Raw genomic sequence first — 21,948 nt, forward strand, 5'->3', positions numbered from 1 at the left:
TTCTAGAGTCAATCTATATTACTAAGCAAAGAAAGATATAAATAGGACACAATTACTCACTAGCTCCATCCAAAACCACAGATATGAATGCTGACAGCAATTATAAAACAAGGGAAGAGATGATATAAATGGTCAGTTTTAAATTTCCATAAGGTTGCTTCTTTAAAAATATGTATCTCAGGGCTGGCATTGCAGCATAGCAGCCAAGCTGCCGCTTGTAACGCCAGCATCCCATATGGTCACCAGTTCGAGTCCCAGCTGCTCCAACTCAAATCCAATGTGCCTGGAAAAGCAGCAGAAGATGGTCTAAGTACTTGGACCCCTGTACCCACGTGAGAAATCCAGAAGAAGCTCCTGGCTCTGGCTTCAAACTGGTATAACTCTGGCTGTTGTGGCAATTTGGGAGTGAACTAGCAGATGGAAGAACAATATCTCTCTGTGTGTCTCTCTTTCTAATATGCCTTTCAAATAAATAAAGAGGCCTTTTAAATATATATGCATGTATACACACATCATTTTCATTGATGAAATTTACTACTGCCCACCATGTGCCAGGATCTGGGCTGTGTGCCAAGGAAAAAGATGAGTAATGCCCGCTTTTCTGGAATCTACTATTGCGTAGAGGAGTTAACAATCTGGAAGAGAACACTAAATACCAGCTCTACCCCAAAGCACCAGCCCAGGGTATTCAACTATCTCCTGAAGTTACTGTCCCTGAATACAATAGTATCAAAAACTATGCAATACCTAGGAATAAATCTAACAAAAGATATGCAAGACCCATACACTGAAAACTATAAAAGATTTAAGAGAAAAATTAAAGAAGACCAGAAAAATTGAAGACATATACTATGTTCATGGATCAGAAAATTTAGTATTGTTAAATGAAAGTTTTCCCTAATTGATATAGTGATTCAATACAACTACCAATCAAATTCCCTGTAGCTTTTCTGTAGAAATAAACAAGCTGATTCTCAAGTTTATATGGAAGTGCAAAGGGCCAAGAATAACAAAACAACTTTGAAGACAAAAACTAGAGAATTCACACTAACATAAAACTATAAAGCTAGTAATCAAGACAAAATGGTATTGATATAAAGACAAATAAACATGGACCAGAATGAAGTTCCAAAACAGATCAACCCATAATTATTTATAACAAAAGTAATAAGGTAATTCAATGGAGAAAGGAGAATCTTTCCAATAAGTGGTGTGAAACAATTGGACAAACATATGCAAAATGAATGAAACTTGACATTTTATCATGTACAGTGTATATGTGTATGTGTACATATATGTGTGTATGTATATATATATATATGAAGAGCTTTTCAAACTAAAGCATAGACCTAAATGTAAAACCTAAAACTTTAAAAGGAAGCATAGCAGAAAATATTTGTGACCTTAAATTAGGTGAGGTTTTCCAAGCTAGAACACAAAATAAGCAAAGCATAATAGAAAAAAATGAAAAATTTAAAACTTCTGCTCTTCTAAGTGTAGCCATTATGGAAAAAAGCATGGAACTTCCTAAAAAACTGAAAATAGAACTACCACGTACACCAGCAATCCCACTACCGAGTATAAACACAATAGAAATGAAATCACTGTGTCACATAGAAACCTACACTCCCATATTCACTGCAGCTTCATTCGCAATAGCCAAGAGATGGCATCAAACCAAGTTTATATCAGCAGATGAACAGATAAAGAAAACAAGGTATTCATGTACAATGAGAGATTAGTTAGACTTAAAGAAACCATGCCGGGGCTGGCACTGTGGCTCACTTGGTTAATCCTCCGCCTGCAGTGCCGGCATCCAATATGGGCACCGGGTTCTAGTCCTGGTTGCTCCTCTTCCATTCCAACTCTCTGCTGTAGCCCAGGAAGGCAGTGGAGGATGACCCAAGTGCTTGGGCCCCTGCACCCACATGGGAGACCAGGAGGAAGCACCTGGCTCCTGGTTTCGGATCGGCGCAGCACGCCAGCCGTGGCAGCCATTTGAGGGGTGAACCAATGGAAGGAAGACCTTTCTCTCTGTCTCTCTCTCCCACTGTCTTACTCTGCCTGACAAATTAAAAAAAAAGAAAAAGAAAAGAAATCATGCCATTTGTGACAACATGGATGAATGTGGAGGACAATATATTAAGAAAAACAAGCCAGGCACAATAAGACAAATACTACATGATCTCACTTACATGTAAAATATACAATGTTAATCTCATGGACTAAAGAGGGGTAATGTTAGAGAGATGCTGACTAAAAAATGCAAAATTTTAGTTGGAAGAAATAAGTTCAACAGAGCTATTGTACAACAGAGACTACAGTCAAGAAAAATGTGCTGTATTCCTGAAAATTAATTTTAAATATTCTCATCACATGTAAATATGTGAGGTAACACACATGTTAATTATCTACATTTAGCCAATCCATAAAGTATACATATTGTAAAGCATCATGTTGTACATGAAAAACATACATCAGTTTTACTTGTCAAGTAAAATAATTAATTAAAAAAGTTTTGCTCTTCCAAAGATACTGCTAAGAAAATGAAAATATAAGGCACACATTGAGAGAAAATATTACAAACAAGGGATAAACTGAAAACTAAGAGAAAAACATTTGAAATACAGACATATAAAGCCCTAACTTCTTTAATGTACAAAGGGCCCTTAAAAACTATCAGTTAAAAAAAAATACACAATCCAATAGTAAAATGAGCAAAGGACACAGAGAAGACCCAGGAAAGAAATACAAATGCCAATAATCATATAAAACCAACACTAATCTCACTCACAATTAAAGAAATGCAAAGTGAAACAAGATACTATCTTTAAAAGGATATTTGACAGAGAAATGTTTATAATACCCCCAGAAATGGAAATTACGGCAAAGCCCATCAATAGAGGGCTGTTAAATACATACTAAATGCCGCGTACCCACTACCATTTACATGCCAACTGCACCCACACCAACAACATCAACAGCATATGAAATATTTCCATCTGTACAGCAAGATCCCATTTATCTAACAGCACACATTTGTATCTCTTTGTGGATAAGCGCACAAACATATGGAAGACAGTTCACCAAAATGGCAGCAGCGGCTGCCTCTAGGAGGGGTTTCAGGCAGCTTTTACTTTATCCCAAAATTGTAAAATCCTTTTATTTAATCTACACTGAGAAACATTTAGTTAAGTAAAGAAAGCTATTTCTTTTTGAAAAATATGAAGAAGTTGCAATGCGTGTTTCAACAACACACACAAAGGCATCAGGGTGCAGCACAGCACAGCGCAGCACCCTTCATTCTGCTGACCGAGGGCCTGCGGGCCAGGAGGGGAGGAGGTCTGCAGGGAGCCAAAGCCGCCAGCACCCGGCACAGACTTCCAGTCCCTGGCCCAGACCCCTCTCTTACACTCCTCCTCCCCTGCCCCTGGCTTCTCCCTCCAAGTTCTCAAGTTCACCTGTTTGATTGATCATCTGTCAGACTCCTCATGTCCCCCCTGCCCTCCTGGACAGCCCTAGCTGTCCTCTATGTGCCCCCCGTGGTGAGAGAAGGAACCAAACTGGGACAGTTTGACTCAAAGGCTTGCAGGGAGGACTGTGACAGCCCGCGGTAAGTGAAGACCAGTGTAGCCATTCCTTTGCCTCCAACAGGAACAGAACATGAACCATGGTGTGAGGTCAGAGGCAGGTGAGCTCCTCTCAAACCTCCCTGATGACAATGGGGGTTACCTTGAAATCCTTAGGAAAGGGAGACCCCAGAAGAGAGAAGGACCAGGAGATTCAAGAGGAACCAGTGGACTCCATCTCTAGGCACAGATGCAACCGAGAGGCAGGGCAGCAGGGCTGAGGGCAGACTTGGAGGCGGGAGCAGAAGGCCACTTTCCCAGGATGTAGTCCCAGCTCTCAGCAGTGATGGGGCTGGGGCTTACCTTCGGTAGGCTGACTGGAGTCCTGGGTTTGGTCCTTGGGTTCTTAATCAGTAGCCTCTGGTCCAGAGGGAGCAGGTGGTATTTCATTGCCTCAATGAGGAAGTCCTTACAGGTGTTGTTATTCTTTATCAACACTTCTTCTTCCACGGTCTGGAGGTAATAACCCATAGGTGATCCTGCAGCAGGGCTAGGCCACATCTCCCAAGCTCCCTCCCTGGCCTAAGAACTGCCTGCACTCCCTCATTCATTCATTTCCACACCATATCATCTCAGACCCAAGAAAAAGATCCACAGAGATATAACTTAGTGCCCACTGCCCACATTACAGGAGCACAACGGGGCAAGCGGTCAGGCTCTGGCATCACACAGGGATTGAAATCCCAGCTCCACCACTTAACATCTCTGATCCATAAAATGTATATATTACAGGTATCTACAACCTCACTAGTTTTGTTTGTTAATATTTATTTATCTATTTATTTATTTCAATGGCAGAGTGACAGAGAGATAGAGAGAGAGAGATGAGAGAAAAAGCTTCTATCTGCTGGTTCACTCCCCAAAAGACCACAATGGGCAAGGATGGCCCAGGCCAAAGCCAGGAGCCCCAGAACTCCATTGGGGTCTCCAACATGGATTGCAGGGATCCAAGCACTTGGGCCATCTTCCATTGCCTTCCCAAGTGCATAATCAGGGAGCTAGATCACAAGCAGAGCAGCTGGGACTCTAACTGGTGCTTTGATACGGGATGACAAGGTCACAAGTGGCAGCTTAATCAGCTGTGCCACAACACGGCCCCTGTTTGGTTTTGAGGATTAAGGGAGTCTATGCAAAGCAAATGACAAATAGTTGTCCTGAAAGCCTCTCCACTCATTCCTTCTGGTTTGAATGCTCTGTGACATTTAGGGGAAATGGCCAGAGAGCTGGGAGGAAAGAGGGAGGGAAAGAGGAAAGGAGGCGGGATCCATCAGCTAAACTTTGGAGGCACTGAATACGAAACACCGCAGTCAAAAGGAAGGATTCACATCCCTCATCTTGCAGTGTCAGGGCAGGAGGCTGGCTGATGAGGCCCTCTCCGACAGGATGATAACAGCAGAGCAGGAAGAGCGGCCTGCGGACCTTACCTAAGCTCAGACTCTGGCATCTTCACCTCGTATGCCACGGCTCAGGGCCCAGGAGGGTGCTCAGCAAATGGAAGCGTTAATGTTTTGTGAGCAAGACTAAGGGTGAAGCCATTCTGGCTCTCCTATCCCACGCCAGCCCAGGTCAGCCCACCAGGTGGCGTGTGTGGAATGGGTAGTGTGGTCTTCCCAGGTCAGCTGGCCTTGGGAAAGATGAATTCCATCAACAGCTAAAACCAATGGATTGTCTGCAGGTCAGTCAGTTCATGCGGGCCCCTCAGGAGCACGGGTCCAGATAGAGAACAAGACAGGCTCCCACCTCAACTGTCTCAGCCCTCAAGCTAGCCATGCAAAAGGCCTACCTCAGTCTCCCTGGGGAACCCCCTCTGTCTCTAGGAACAGAAACATGGCCAAGGACGTCACGAGCCAGGCAGCACTGGGGCTGGCAGGAAAAGAAGGATTGGCAGGGCCAGGCTGCTTCCCCCTCTAAGCGCCCCCTTCCCCAGGAACACTGTTTCCTTGGTAGGTACTGATTACCCTCGCACCAGGGGAATGAAATGGGTTGGGACAAATCATCAACTTTTAGGGTCTTTTAAGGTGTGAGAGAGTCTCAGTATGAGCTTGGGAAGACGCATAATGCATAAGCTCCCCAGACAGCTAGCGCTGCACAGGAACACAGCTGCAGTCGGCGTGATGACGATGACCCGAAGCGGGCAGGGAGCTTGGCTGGCAGCATGGGGAATGTAACGTGCCTCTGCGCCACTGCACACTCAAGGACAGTTGAAATGACAGTGTTTGTGGGATCTATATTTTATCATGTCCATGCTATACATTTAATACGGCCTTCTATTTTTAAATATTTCTTTGTGTTCATCTACTTGAATGGCACAGCAACAGACAAAGGGAGACAGAAACAGAGAGAAAAAGATCTTTCATCTACTGGTTTATTCCCTAAATGCCTGCAACAGCCAGGGTTGGGCCAGTCCAAAGTCAGGAGCCAGGAACTCCATCCAGGCCTCCCATGTGGGTGGCAAGGGCCTAAGCACTTAAGCCATCATCTGCTGCCTCCCAGGATGGTAAGCAGGATGCTCAGTAAAACCTGATAAATACTAGCTATTCTAAAAGGGGAACAATCTGCCCCAGAGGTCAGGCCGTGTGGATTCCCCTCCCCCACTGTCAACCACGCCCAGCAGGTTACACTACTTTGGAGGTTCAAGGTCAAATGAAACATCCTCTTCCATTAGTGTTCACCTCCCAAAGCCCAAGAAAAGCCCTTTTAAAAAGAAGTGTCCCACACTAAAGTTCTCAAACCCATTACCCTTAACTGCCTTCATTTCTAACCCTACTTTTCTGTAATAGCCCAACAACCATTTCCTGATGTATGTTACATTTCAGTTTGTGGCCACCTGATGGTGTTAGGGACCACTAGATGGAGGTTATGACCACAGGTCTAAAGGTCCTTTTAACTTTCTCTGGAACCCAGATGCCAGGCTGCCTACCCTCCCTGTGGAAGGGAGACACCCACCTCCACTTTCAGTCTTACCCATGGGACAGGGGGTCAACTCTGACCCTAGGCACTCAGGCAGGCTCAGTCCATCTGCTTAGGAGACCCCTTTTACAGGAAGGATAGGCTACCACCAGGGGGCAGTGGTACCATTGGATGGTACCACCTAGAGGACTGAGGGAGGCACAGAGATTCCGAGATCATCTCGCTGACTTCTTAGACCTATGGACAACAGAGCCACAAGCAAAGGACTTGACCCATATTCAGGAGGACACCAGGGTACCTGCTGCTTGCAGTCATGGTAGTATCTGCAAAGACAGCAGGAACATCAGCCAACAATCACTGAACGGGGGGCCGGCAATGCAGCGCAGCAGGTTAAAGCAGCGGCCTGCCTACAGCACTGGCATTCCATATGGGCACTGGTTTGAGTCCTGGCTGCTCCACCTCCAATACAGCTCTCTGCTGTGGCCTGGGAAAGCAGTAAAAGATGGTCTAAGTCCTTAGGCCCCTGCACCCGCGTGGGAGACCCAGAAGAAGCTCCTGGCTCCTGGCTTCGGATCAGCTCAGCTCTGGCCGTTGTGGTCATTTGGGGAGTGAATCAGCAGATGGAAGACTTCTGTCTCTCTGTCTCTCTTCTCTGGCTCTCCTCTCTGGCTCTACCTCGCTCTGTAACTCTGTCTTTCAAATAAATCTCTAAAAAAAAAAAAAAAAATCATTGAACAGTGCTACAGGCTTTCTGTGGATGCAGACAATCCTGTTTTCACCTGATGAGAAAGCTGAGGTTTGACAAAATTTCCCACGTGCCAGTGCCCATGGCTGGGCCTTCCCTTCTTTCCCAAGATGTCTCAGGGACAGCTGCAAGAGCTAACTGCCTCATGTTCTGTTTTGTTCATGAATTTCAACGGTTACCCTCTAACCCCATGTGGGCATGTCTACTGCCACTTACTGTACCAAGTAAGTCAGGTAACGGTAAAGAGGACAGAGAGGTAGCTGTCCTTTCAGCTGTGGACACCTGTAGAAGTGTGTGTTTCAGAGCCATCCTGACCTGGGTTTGAATCCCAACCATCACTTCTACTGGCTGGTGACCCCAGACACATCCCTACCTCCAAAAGCTCCAAGGCCCAGTAAAAGTACTTCATAATTCTAAATTTTTTCTTTCCTTTCTTGGAGGAAACAGAAACAATATGGATTCTGGATACCTGGTAGGAAGTGATTTTTACAGTCCTGATTTGGGCTTCAAGTTGCCCAAAACTAAGGTAAAAAGGTAACACAGAAACATGGAAATGACCCCTGGAGTAAAAGCAGTTAGCTTTTTTATTGAACAGGTGTTAATGCCAGTCTCTGCACTGAACAACTGACCAGTTGTAACCCCTTCAGCCTCCAGAACAACCCTGCTGTGCTCTATTATATCTGTTCTATGCAACAAGAAATGGACCTGAAGAGCTTCAATAAAAATGCAAAACCAGGGGCTGGCGCTGTGGCACAGTGAGTTAATCCTCCACCTGCGGTGCCGGCATCCCATATGGGCACCGGTTCTAGTCCCAGCTGCCCCTCTTCTGATCCAGCACTATACTGTGGCCTGGGAAAAGCAATGGAGGATGGCCCAAGTGCTTGGGCCCCTGCACCTGCATGGGAGACCGGGAAGAAGCTCCAGGCTCCTGGCTTCGGATCAGCACAGCTCTGCCCATTGCAGCCATTTGAGGAGTGAACCAGCAGATGGAAGACCTTTCTCTCTGTCTCTCCCTCTCTCTGTCTGTGACTCTACCTCTCAAACAAATAAATAAAATCTTTTAAAAAAATGCAATGCCAGTAAGTAGTAGAGAAGGGTCTAAAATCTAACTATCTTATTGGCAAACCCATTAGAATCCTCTGAGGTGGGCATTTGGCCCACAACTAAGACACCCATTTTCCATATTAGAATACCTGGGTTCAGGTTCCAGCTCCAATCCCAATTTCAGTTTCCCACTAATATATACCCTGGGAGGCAGTGGGGATGGCTCAAGCAGTTGGGTTCCTGCTACCCACATGGGAAACTTAGACTAAGTTACAGGCCCAGAACCTGTGGTCTCTCAGTATCTCTCATTCTCTCTCTCCCTCTCCCTCCCTCCTGTTCTCTCCACACCCTGCCCCCAGCATCTCTCTGCCTCTCATATTATAAAAATCTAAAAAATTCATCCTCAACCATCCCATACAACCAGGGTTCCCACTGCTGTTCCTAGAGGTCTGGGTAAACAAGAAATCGCTCACCTGGACCAGGTAATCCCTAGGTAAGAGAGGGAGCCGGACATGTTCCATCAGCTTTGCCATGTGCTCTAAACGTGTTTCTTTCTCATAATTGATCCACGAAATCACAGCCTCAAACACCTATGAAGAGAAACAACAAAGGTATCTTCAGCAAAGAGACAACAGTTTTCAAACAACCTTCTCAATCTGAAAAGACAAAAAAAGTTACAAGTGATCCACAAAGGCAATTAACCTAAGATTCAAAATTTAAAATACAACAAAAACAGAAACCAGCATTTACTAGCTGGCCTCAGACTGGTCTCTTTCTCTGTCTCTCTCTCTGTCTGTCTCTCGCTCTCTCTCACCCTCCCTCCCTCCCTCTCTCTCTGTCTCTCTCTCTCTCTCTCTCTCTCTCACACACACACACACACAGTATAACAAAGCCAAGGTTCAGTCTAACATAAAAAATCAGTTCCAATAGTTATTTGAGAATAGAATGCAGAGCAGAAACTGTGAAACTAATTTGCAAGGACTGCTCAAGAGGATCAGAAGCCCTGGGAGCAATGTCATTCTGTCCCCCAAACCCCTTTCCTCATCTGTCCCCCATGACAGTTAATGAAGAATAAAAACAGGAAGAATGCCCTTTGCCTAAAGCTGGCTCTGATGGTAAATGTGACACTGAATGACAGAGAAGTGTAAAAATTTCTCCTTGGATTTAACCTCTCTTTTGAAGAGAAATTGCACTTCTATGTAAAATAAAAAACTGGAGGAACTCAAAGGAGGATCTGTGGTTTGGATATTGGCTTTGCTCAGGGATAAGGTGAAGTTCAAACTCTGTACCACCATATACACACAGATTCAAGTCACTGTTGGTGAGGTTGTGGGGAAACTAACAATGTCAGTGGAAACTTAATTAGTACAATTTCTTAAGAGGGGAGGGAAGAATTTGGTAATATCAAACAGAAATTTAAATGTGCATACTCTGACCTAGAAATACCACTTCTAGAGCTTGAGCCTACAAAAATACTCACTTCACTGTGCGAGATGTTTGCTGCAACACTATTGTAACAAGATAAACACCAAAGAACCTGAAGCCCACTTGTGGAGAAATTATGAAGATAGCGTCCATGCCCTTGGATATTTTCATCTTAAAAACAACAAAGAAAACACCTTGATGTACCAAAGAATGAAGGTGCTCACAGATCAAGAATGACATCATTGGGACACACAGCCAGCTGGATGGGGCTTTCTTTGCCCATTCATGGGTACTTCAAAAAGTTCGTAGAAAAATGAAATGAAGAGTATGAATTTATTTGGGTCCAAAATTTTAAAAGCTAAACATGGATTTTAAAATTGTTCTTACACCAAAGTAAACTCATCCTTTAATTTCATGTTTTCAGAAATTTTCTGAAGTACCCTCATATGTGAGGCAGTTTAAATATCAACGAGAATAATGAAGAAATGAGACCAGCACTGCTTCAGGGTAAGACAGGGTCAGGGAATGACCAGAAGTGGTGCAGAGGAAACTTCTCATCAAAATACGTGTGTTCTTGAAAGGGTGGCATGTGTATGCCACCGTGCATACACATCTGTCAACGTTAATCAAACTGTATACTTAACATCTGTACATTTCACTACATGTAAACTGAATCTCAGTATACAGTATTCATAGTTTTAAAAAAGATAATAATGTAGGCTGGCACTGTGGCATAGTAGATAAGGCTGCCATATGTGGCCCTGGCATCCCATATGGGCACGGGCTCCTGGTTGCTCCATCAAAGAAAGTGGCCCAAGTACATGGATCCCTGCACCCAAGTGAGAGACCCAAGAGACGTTCCTGTCTCCCAGCTCTGCTCTAGCACAGCTCCAGTTGTTACGGCCATTTTGGGAGTGAATGAGCAGATGGAATCTCTCTCTCTCTCTGTATCTGTCTCTGTCTCTCTCTCTCTAACTCTGCCTTTCAAATAATTAAATCTTTAAAAAAAAATAATGAATGACAATGTAATAAAAAAAAACAGAACCTATGGGTCCACAGGAAGACTTTAAAAATTGTATGAAGGGCTCTTCTTTTTAAAAAAATGGCAGATAATAAATATAGAAGGTAGGGTGAACAACAGAGTAAGCTGTTGCTTCAGAGGCCAAACCTTACCATTCCTTATTAAAGTGCCTGGGATTGAGTCTCCTCTCTGTTTCTGATTCCGTTTCCTGCTAATGTGTCCTGGAGGTAGCAGATAATGGCCCAAGTACTTGGGTTCCTGCTACTCACGAGGGAGGCCTCCATGGAGTTCCTGTTTCCTGGCTTCAACATGGCCCAGCTCTGTCTGTTATGGGCATCTAGAAAGTGAACCAGCAACAAAAGAACTTTCTCTCTCTCTTCTCTTCTTCCCTCTCTGTCACTCTGCTTTACAAATAAATAAATAAATAATCTTTTTTAAAACAATCAAAAATAAAATAAATGTAGACAGAACTTTAAAAACACTACTTTGGAATCACAGATGCACTGACTGATTCAGCAAGGATCATCAGCGGATGCTCAAACTGAAAGAAGACACAGTCCTCAAGGTGCCAGCCCACAGCGTGCATATCATCTACAGACACCTCCTTACACAAGGGTCAACTCTGAAGCCACCAACAGCAGAACAAACTTACACTGCTTCCCTGATTGCCATCCAGTGGGAAGAACATGGCATCCCCCACACAGTATCCTTCCTAAAATTCAACTTCAAATTAACTTGAATTTTACAGTGAGGAAACAATCAGGGACACTCCATGAGATAGCCAGACTGGATTCTTCAGAACTGTCAGTATTATGTAAGATTAAAAGGAAAAAGAATCAGAGAGACAGTTCAACAGCTCTAGATTAAGGGGATTCAGAGACATGACAACTAAATGCAGTGCATAAATCTTGATTGGATTATGGCCTAGAAAGAAACCATTAAAAAGGATTTGGGGAAACTGTCAGGAAAATTTGAGTCCTGACTATACATTAGATAATACTGCTATTTCTTTGCTAAATTTCTTTGGTGTAATGTTAGATTTATGGCTAGAAAAGACAATTTTCTTGTTCTTAGGAGGCACATACTAAAATACTTAAGGGCAAAATATCATAATGCCTATAATTTACTGTTCAGTGCCTCAGCAAAATGAAGGATTAAATCTCTAGGGATTTGGAGGGGAGGATGTTTTCCCCAACAGTTAAGATACAACTTGGGGGCCAGAGTATGGCATAGTGGGTAGAGCTGACACGTGCTACACCAGCAGCCTGTGTGGGCACTGGTGTGAGCCCTGGCTGCTCCACTTCCAAACCAGTTCATTGATAATGAACTTGCAAAAGCAAGGAAGATGGCCCAAATCCCTGGGCCCCTCCACTCATGTGAGAGACCTGAAAAAGCTTCTGGCTCCTGGCTTCGGCCTGAACCAACCCTGGCTGCTGTAGCCATCTGGGGAGTGAACCAGCGGATGGAACATCTGTCTCTCCTTTTCTCTCTGTAACTCTGCCTTTCAAATTAGTAAATAAATCTTAAAAAAAAAAAAAAAGGTAAACTTAAGGTTTATTCAGGTGAGAATATGAATGATCTAGGCCCAGGAGACAAAGACCAAGGACTTTAATGACTCTTGGGAAGGGTTCCAAAGTCATCAAATCCTACTCAGAATTTATATAATCCATAACAGTAAATGTTCAGTTATCATTAAACAGTGAACATATGTTGGCTTGGCCCTAAAAGGGAGCCTTTAGGTAAGCAGAGACAAATTTCCCACAGGTTGAAGATGACTTTCTTTAGAATACAACTGGTTGGGGACTTGTGACATAGTGGATATATCCACCACCTGAGACGCTGGCATCCCCTAGGGGTGCCAGCTAGTCCTGGCTGCTCCACTTCTGATACAGATCCATGCTAATGTGCATGGGAAAGCAGCAGAGAATGGTCCAAGTACTTGAGAGACCTTGAAGAGGCAGACCTAGAAGAAGCTCTTAGCTCCTGGCTTTGGACCCACCCATCTCTGGCCATTGCGGACATTTAGGAAGTGAACCAGAGGATGGAAGATCTCTGTCTGTGTGTCTCTCCCTCCCTCTCTCTCTGTAACTCTGTCTTTCAAATAAATAAAGAAATCTTTTTAAAAAGAGAGAGAGAGAGAGAGATACCATTTAGGACACCACATTCCTTACTTGAGTGCCTACATTTGAGTCCTGGCTCTGCTCCCAGTTCCAGCTTCCTGCTAATGTGCACCTTGTGAGGTTGCAGGAGATGCCTCAAGTACTTGGATCCCTGCCACCCACATGGGAGACCCAGACTGAGTTCTGGGGTCCTATCTTCAGCCTGGCCCAGCCCCAGCTGTTACCAGCATTTGGGGAGTAGATCAGTGAATGCGACATCTCTCAGACAGACAGATATTTGTCTGTCTTTCACTGTCTCCACCTTTCAAATTAATTTTAAATTTTTTAAAAGATTTACTTATTTGAAAGTCAGAGTTACACAGAGGCAGAAGGAGAGGCAGAGAGAGAGAGGTCACTCCCCAATTGGCGGCAACGGCCGGAGCTGCACCGATCCAAAGCTAGGAGCCAGGAGCTTCTTCCGGACTTGCGCCATCCTCCACTGCTTTCCTAGGCCATAGCAGAGAGCTAGATGGCAAATGGAGCAGCCAGGCCTCGAACCGGTGCCCATATGGGATGCCGGCACTGCAGGCAACGGCTTTACCCGCTATGCCACACCGCTGGCCCCAGTTTTTTAATCTTTAAGGAGATAGATAAATGAAGCAAAATATTAACTAGTGGATCTAAGAGTATGCATATTCATTCTTTCAAATTTTACTATAGACTTGAAATTTTCAAAATAAAAGTGGAAGGGAGAAGAAAAGAAATTATAACGGAAAAGGAAACAAGCAACAACATTAACAACATCACATTAAGTTGAAATCACAGCTTTCCCTGCCAGGAGAGGGGAAAACACTCTGTTTTCTTTCTGTATTGATATATTAACAATGCATTACACTTAAAATACTTGGCCCTATTTCCTAAATATATACTTAAGTCAGGCTGGGCATAACTTGAATTGGGCAAGGAACCAGTCTGAGAATAAAGAGAAGAGACAGGAAAGAAGCAGAGCAGGAGAGGGGCAGTGTGCCTGCAGAGTCTGTTCCCATTCCCACATAAAATAGCCTCTATGGTATACACATCTGCACATGACACAGCAGAAATCCTCCTTGTCTGGTTCAGCTTTTAAATTATTATAAACTCAGTAAGAGCTATGCCCCTCACTCTCAGAGCATTATTTTGTGAATAATCGTTTCTTCTTCTAGCCCTCAAGGTCCATGAGAACAGGGGCCTTGTCTTACTTGCTGGCACATATTATACACTCAAATACTTTCTAAATGAATGAACGGACAAATGAGTTCAGAAGCATGTAAGGAGGTAGGCAGGTCCAGGCTGGAGAGGAGAAGAGGGCGGGAATCTTGGCAAGCAAGGAAGAGTCAAATAGAGACATCTGGCCTTGCCGGTTAGCTGGTGGGCGGGCACAGCTCCATTCTGCCTTGCAGGTGGTGATCCGTGCCTCTTCCTGCTCCCATTTACCAGCCCGTGAGCTGTTGCAACATGAACTGTATCTGCTCCGTTTCTGCACCTCCTGCCTCTCATGCTGCCTAGCACAATGCCAAGTGGTTTGCTGAGTGAAGCTTTGCTAAAGAATGAACTCTAAGTCCTTGAGTAGGTAGAACTGATTTATCATTCATGTTCTTCCCCACCAATCAGCTTAATCTTTGTTATAAAAGCTAAAAAGCAAGCTGAGTCCACCAAAGTCGATATTTGACCTTATCTTCATTTTTGGCTTGACTTGTCTAACTGGTTCCGCTTAGCTGCACTATTTACCTACTCAGCTGTGAAAGCCACAGCACTTGGCAACAACAGTGACCTTCTCAGCAGTGAGAAGGCCACATTTTTTTTTTCATTTAGACTTCATGCTTGAAAAATAAGCGAATAAACTTCCAACTGGCTTTACTCTTCAATGCAGCTAAACTCCCTCCCAACAGTCCCTTCCATCAAGGGACTCATCTTAGACATCATCCCCCTAAATCATCACGATGACCCAACGAGCAGACACTCTGACCCTTTACTATGTGCTCTAAGTCCCAGACCCAGAAGGAAGCAAAGCTGGGTTCTGCACAAACCCAACACCAGTGCTCATGGCCTGACCCACCTGTCTTAGCTGCCTCTTCCACATCTATTGGCAGTGGGTGGCAGACTACATACAGCCCATCAGCCAAATCCAGCCTGACACCTGCTTTTTAAATAAAATTAAATTAGAACACAGTGACATCATCTGTTTATGTATTGTCTACAGCTGTTTGCACACTACTATAACAGAGCTAAGAATCTGTAACACACGAAGCCTACAGTATCTACTGTCAGGGCCAAGAAAAACTTGTCAACCCCTGGTCTATAAAAACCTACACAGAGACCCTGGGGTTTCAATCATGGGACAGGTGATACCAGAATGAAATAATCAGCTTATCCACAAGGGCATACTTAGGGTTTCACTTTTAAACAAAGAAACAGTATCATTTCCCCATAGATTCATATTCCAGAACCAATTTCTTGGGTACTACAAGGTTGTCATGTGGAAAAGAGTTACCAAGAATCAGATTTCACAATTCTTGGCTCACCACACTTCACACATAAGTACAGTCCTTGGCCAGGGACAGCAGATGCACACGGTTCTTCTAACCCAGCCCTCTAGTTAGGAAGGCAACCAAGCCAGGATGGATCTGCATACGTGGGAAAAATGGGAAGTCTGGGCACCTACCCCTACTTTCAAAATATGTTTTGAGAATCAGTAAGGGGGACTCAAGTTAAAAAGACAGTGCAGTGACTTGGCAAGGAAAGAGCTCCATTTAAGAGTGATTAACCACAGAACAGAAGAGCTGAAGCCCGGTACCTGACAGAGGGCCTCTGCACAGGCAGCAGGGTGGGGAAGCTAATTCTGACATCAGGAAACAAATTAGGTTCCTACACCATGTACTTGATCTGCTACTCAGGATTTCAGAGGGACTAACTCTATCAACAACAAGCAAAATGCTAGGCATTTTACCTACAAGGTCTCATTTAATCCAACAAGAAAACTCTGAAGGAAGTGTCACTGTTCATCTTTTACAGATGAAGGAACAGCCTCAGAGAGGTTAGTAGGTTGTCCCAGGTCACTGTGCCAGAAAGTAGTAAGATTTGGGATATGAACTCACTTTTTTTTTTTTTTTTTTTTTGACAGGCAGAGTGGACAGTGAGAGAGAGAGACAGAGAGAAATGTCTTCCTTTTGCCATTGGTTCACCCTCCAATGGCCGCCGCGGCCGGCGCACCGCGCTGATCCGATGGCAGGAGCCAGGTACTTATCCTGGTCTCCCATGGGGTGCAGGGCCCAAGCACTTGGGCCATCCTCCACTGCACTCCCTGGCCACAGCAGAGAGCTGGCCTGGAAGAGGGGCAACCGGGACAGAATCCGGCGCCCCGACCGGGACTAGAACCCGGTGTGCCGGCGCCGCAAGGTGGAGGATTAGCCTAGTGAGCCTCGGCGCCGGCCAATGAACTCACTTCTAATGACAAAAACCCAAGTTTGAATACTGTGTGATTATGCATCTCAAAAGCACAATTAGTTCAAAAATTTGGGTGGACTATTGAGTTGGAAGAGCAAGTTCTTGACCCTATAACCCCAATTACTGCCCTCCATGCTCCCACAGGACACTGCCCAGGGAGGACCCTACTCTTCCCCCAGGGACTGGCGCAATCAGCATTTTCCAAGTCACCTGCCATGCTCTTAATCAAGACAGTGCTCCTAGAAGCAAGAACAATTCATCCGATTCCTGGTTTTGCTTTTAAAGTGAAAGTTAACAACAGCTGTGTTCACCATACCCCACCTCGACGTCACACAACTGGGAGCAGTGGCTGCGGTGCTGCAGCTGCAGCTGGCCTCACTGCATCTTCCCAGCTCAGTGTTCAGTGACACTACACGGATAGCCTGACATTAGCCTTGGTGGAAATATTTACACTGCAGAAATCAGCAAGTGAATCAGCAAACAAATCGTGGCTTTCAGGATTTTTTTTTTTTTTTTGAAAGGCAGTTAAACATTGACCATCACGTCACGAGCTGGCACGTGTTGTGGTCTGAGGATGCCCTGGACTCCAGAAACCCAGCCTGCTGTGCTCTTCTTTCTCACAGCACCATCACCCGAAGGCTTTACACAGCCACAGCTCTTCCTTGTGGTTGCTTCCTTCTGGGCCCTGCGGAACAGCTAGCATTACTCACAGGGGTGGAAAGTGACAAAGCAGAGGCAGCAGCTAGGAGCGCTGCCTTCCGCCTGCGCTCTCTCAGCGCCCTCTGCACTTCCTCCACACTGCACTTCAGCGGCGGCTCTGTATTCACCTGTGCGTGCACTGGCTAGAACCCCTCTCCCCCGTACAATTCCACAAAGGCAGGGATCTTGTGTGTCTCTGTTCACCAAGATCTCTCCTGTGACTATATTTTTTTTGCTACATAGAAAACACTCAATAAATATTTCCTCATTAACAGAAGCATGAATGGATGGGTAAATCTTCTCTTCCCACAGAGGCCTCTGTCAGGTACCGGGCTTCAGATAACCAAAAATGAGATGAAACTAAAACAACGACATCATCTAACCTGGAAATCTTTCTTCAGCTCTTTATGACTTGACTACCTTTAGCCAATAAAAATACTTTCACTATGATTCTATGAAGAATATGGAAGAGGACTGAAAACCAATGATTTGACAGAAATGTCTGCAAGGTGAAAGATGACTTCAGTGGCACTAATCCTGATACGACTGAAGAATGACATTCGGATGGAGAACGAGTGCGAATCAATAGAACTGCCTTGGAGGTAATCTTCCCCTCTGGTTTCAAGCAGGTGAAAATAACAAATTATTAAAAAATAAAATGGGGGAGGGGAGCAGTGCTGTGGCATAGCAGGTAAAACCACCACCTGCGGTGCCGGCATCCCATATGGGCACCAGTTCAAGTCCCAGCTGCTCCACTTCCAATCCAGCTCTCTGCTATGGCCTGGGAAAGCAGCAGAAGACAGCCCAAGTTCTTGAGCCCCTGCACCCTCATGGGAAGACCTGGAGGAAGCTCCTGGCTCCTAGCTTCAGATCAGCACAGCTTCGGCCATTGCAGCCAACTGAGGAGTGAACAAGTAGATGGAAGACCTTTCTCTCTCTCTCTCTCTCTCTCTGTGTGTGTGTGTATGTAACTCTGACTTACAAATAAATAAATAAATCTTAAAAAAAAAAGAATGCAGCTATCTTGTAACAAAAAAGTATCTGAACTGTTCTAAAAACAAGAGGGAAACAGCTGAGTGCTTTAAATAAGAAGAAATTCAAAGCAGGGAGCTGAATGGAGGCTGAAGCCAAAATGGTTCAGAGGGATGATTCACCAGTCCTCACCACTAAAGCCCACATCTGATTCAGAGAGCTTCTTTCATTCAACAAATAATTTTCAGTGTCTCTAATAAACCTGTTACCACTCCTGCGGTGACAATTAGACAAAATCCACTACAATATGGCACATACATTCTGGTGGGAAACAAATAACTTGCCCAAGGGGACCCAGCTTTATATATATATATTTTTTCTTCAGCCATTTGCCTTAGGTTTTTTTTTTTTAAATATTAATTTATTTACTTGAAAGTCAGAGTTACACAGACAAAGAAGGAGAGGCAGAGAGAGAGACACAGGTTTTCCATTCACTGTTTACTCCCCAGATGACCACAATGGCTGGAGCTGCACTGATCCAAAGCCAGGAGCCAGGAGCTTCCTCCAGGTCTCCCACATGGGTGCAGGGGCCCAAGTAATTGGGCCATCTTCCACTGCTTTCCCAGGCCATAGCAGAGAGCTGGATCAGAAGTGGAGAAGCCGGGTCTTGAACCGGCGCCCATATGGGATGCCGGCATTGCCTTATGCCACAGCGCCAGCCCCCTAGCTTTTTTAAGAAAGTCGGGATTAAAACCCAGTCGCAGGGCCAGTGCCGTGGTGTAGTAGGCTAAGCTTCTGCCCACAGCGTCAGCATCCCATATGAGCACCAGTTGGTATCCCGGCTGCTCCTCTTCCATTCTAGCTCTTTGCTTATGGCCTGGGAAAGCAGTGGAAGATGGCCCAAGTGCTTGGGCCTCTGCACCTGCGTGGGAGACTGGAAGAAGCTCCTGGCTCCTGGCTTTGCATCAGCACAGCTCTGGCCATTGCAACCATTTGAGGAGTGAACCAGCAGATGGAAGACCTTTCTCTCTGTCTCTCCCACTCTCTGTCTGTAACTCTACCTCTCAAATAAAAAAAAAAAATCTTAAAATAAAAAAGGGGGGGGGCGCGGTGCTGTAGCACAGCAGGTTAAAGCCCTGACCTGAAGTGCTGGCATCTCATATAGGCACCAGTTCTAGTCCTGGTTGCTCCTCTTCCCATCCAGCTCTCTGCTGTGGCCCGGGAAGGCAGCGGAGGATGGCCCAAGTGCTTGGGCCCCTGCACCCGCATGGGAGACCAGGAGGAAGCACTTGGTTCCTGGCTTTGGATCGGCACAGCTCCAGCCTTTGCGGCCATCTGGGGAGTGAACCAGCAGATGGAAGACCTCTCTCTCTGTCTCTACCTCTCTCTGTAACTCTGTCTTTCAAATAAATAAAATAAATATTTTTTAAAAATAAAATAAATAAAAATTTTAAAAAAAACAGCCACTCTGACTGTAGAACCTATGGAGTGCTTTCTAACACCCACGAGATAAGCTGTCTGGGCCCAACCACTACTTAACTCCTCATTCACAGTAAAATATCACATTTCATCTCTGTTAAGATGCATGATTTCACCCAATTTTGATATCTAGAATCTGGCTGAATTCTAGAATATATGTGAAAGACACCTGTGGGCCTCAGGCTGAGAAGTCAGAACACAGCTAATTTGGATGTGTGCCTTTAGCTGAACACAGGTTATCTGATTACCAACTTCGTTAAATTTTTTTTTTAATGTTAACAATAAATGTAGTTGGGTTTTAACTTAAATTAATACCCTAAGATTACTTCAAATACATTTTTCAAATCCCACTATAAAACAATAGTGAAAGGAAAGGAAAAGCTATTGTACATCTAAGAGGTTGCTTATCAGATGCAATGTAATTAAAGGAGTAGAAATGACCAAATTTCCTGGAACGGACACTGAATTTTCAAAGCCTAAAGGACCGGCATTCAAATGACAAATACCTAATTGTTACAGACTTTAAGCTATGCAACTGCCAGCAATACTTGATCTAGTAAGGGGGAATAAAACTACAAGTTGAGCCAACAAGAAAATGCAGACCATATCCTGCTATTTTTGATAAGTCTCAAAATTACATGACCAACCCTAAAGGCACTAAGGGATCAAGATCAGAAGGAATATGCTGTATGAAAAGCAGCACACAACTGTGAAGTCACGCATAATTTCTAAGAACCAAAATCAAGCAGAACTTCATTCAGGTGAAAAATACCTATACATACCCCAAACTCGGTTACATAGAGAGAGCAGCTCCTAAGTAAAGCCTGTGAATTAGTGAGAGCCACTATAGATAATGTGAAGTGTGCGTATTTAAATTCATCTTTCCTTGTTTCTGGAAACTTGCAATTAACTCAAGGGTATATTTTAGCATCATCAGTGGCAGAACTGGTACCAATTAGCAATGATATCAATGATCAATACCATTAATAGTTCAATAGTTCAATTACACTGACAACTACCATTTACCAAGCACCTGCCAAACATGGTTCCAGTATTTTACATCCATTCTATCTAATCCTCACAACAACTCTATAAAGGAGGTACTCTTAGAATTCCATATTAGATTTAAGGAAACTTAACTTTCAAAGAGACCAGTGACTTCTTTTTTTTTTAATTTGTGTGTGTGTGTGTCTGTGTGTGTTTTGTTTTGTTTTGTTTTGACAGGCAGAGTGGACAGTGAGAGAGAGAGACAGAGAGAAAGGTCTTCCTTTGCCATTGGTTCACCCTCCAATGGCCGCCGTGGCCAGCGCATTGCGGCCGGCGCACTGCGTCTATCCGAAGCCAGGAGCCAGGCGCTTCTCCTGGTCTCCCATGCAGGCGCAGGGCCCAAGGACCTGGGCCATCCTCCACTGCACACCTGGGCCACAGCAGAGAGCTGGCCTGGAAGAGGGGCAACCAGGACAGAATCCGGCGCCCCAACTGGGACTAGAACCTGGTGTGCCGGCGCCGCAGGTGGAGGATTAGCCTAGTGAGCCATGGCGCCAGCCAACCAGTGACTTCTCAAGGTCATACAACCAGGTATGTCTAAGTCCGCAGCCTAGGCAGTTTCCTGGGCACTATCATGCCCCTCCCAACAAACAATCCCCCTCCTCCACTCCATCCTCTCACATTAAGCACAAATTAAGCCCTCACTTGGAGAAAACTTACTATGATCTCAGGGCAGGACACGCCAGCATGAATTCAAGGCAGCAGGACCCCCCCCCCCTTCAATCCAGACACCCATACTGATGCAGATCCTGCTGTCTACAGAATCAAAACATATGGAGGACATGACCAAGCAGCTGACCAGCTGCTTCAGCATCCACACAGAACAGACGGCCTCATGCCTTCCAACTGTGCCAATCTGGTAGCAAAGTTCAGAGCAGACAGCAGATATGGCTGGCAAGAAGCAAGGTAGTCTCTCAGTTGCTGAGGTTGAGGCAGGAGGGGCGTATGGTCTGGCCATCAGCATTCTTCTCCCTGGAGCTGTTGCCTCACATCAGAGTTCATGGAAGCAGAGGCCTTCCCGAGCCTGGGTGAGTCCGGATTGCTCGGCCACTCACCTTCTCGGGGACCTGTCGGAGTCTGCAGGCCCACAGTCCTAACAAACATCTACTGCCTTCCTGATGGAGCTTTTCTAGGATGATAGGGAGAGGCTAGTGAGTCTACCCTGTTCTTAGGACACGTGCCATCATGCAGTTTCATACCTGACGTAATAAAACCCTTTTCAATTATTTAGTTTTATTTAATATTCACTTAGGAATGGGCCTCAAGCTTGGACACTAAGAGTGAACCAAGGGGCCGGCCCTGTGGCGCAGTGGGTTCACGCCCTGGCCTGAAGCACCCGCAATCCCATATGGGCACCAGTTTGCATCCCGGCTGCTCCACTTCCGATCCAGGTCT

General features: G+C 45.0%; 1 protein-coding gene across 27 annotated transcripts in view; it reads right to left on the reverse strand.

Annotated features, from left to right (window-relative positions):
* The window catches only part of KLHL3 (kelch like family member 3), a 317,329-nt gene that overhangs the window by 27,857 nt on the left and 267,524 nt on the right, over positions 1 to 21,948 (reverse strand). For all 27 annotated transcript variants that reach the window (XR_011389740.1, XM_070076153.1, XM_070076145.1 and 24 more), the window contains 2 exons: positions 8,802 to 8,918; positions 3,933 to 4,082 (listed from right to left, as the gene is read on the reverse strand). Coding sequence is in view for 26 of the 27 variants with exons in the window: in XM_070076153.1 (XP_069932254.1) it covers positions 3,933 to 4,082; positions 8,802 to 8,918 (267 nt within the window). In the remaining variant the exon portion in view is untranslated. The remainder of the gene's footprint in view (positions 1 to 3,932; positions 4,083 to 8,801; positions 8,919 to 21,948) is intronic.

The sequence above is a fragment of the Oryctolagus cuniculus genome, chromosome 6 (genome assembly GCF_964237555.1).
Source record: "Oryctolagus cuniculus chromosome 6, mOryCun1.1, whole genome shotgun sequence".
Lineage (NCBI taxonomy): Eukaryota > Metazoa > Chordata > Mammalia > Lagomorpha > Leporidae > Oryctolagus > Oryctolagus cuniculus.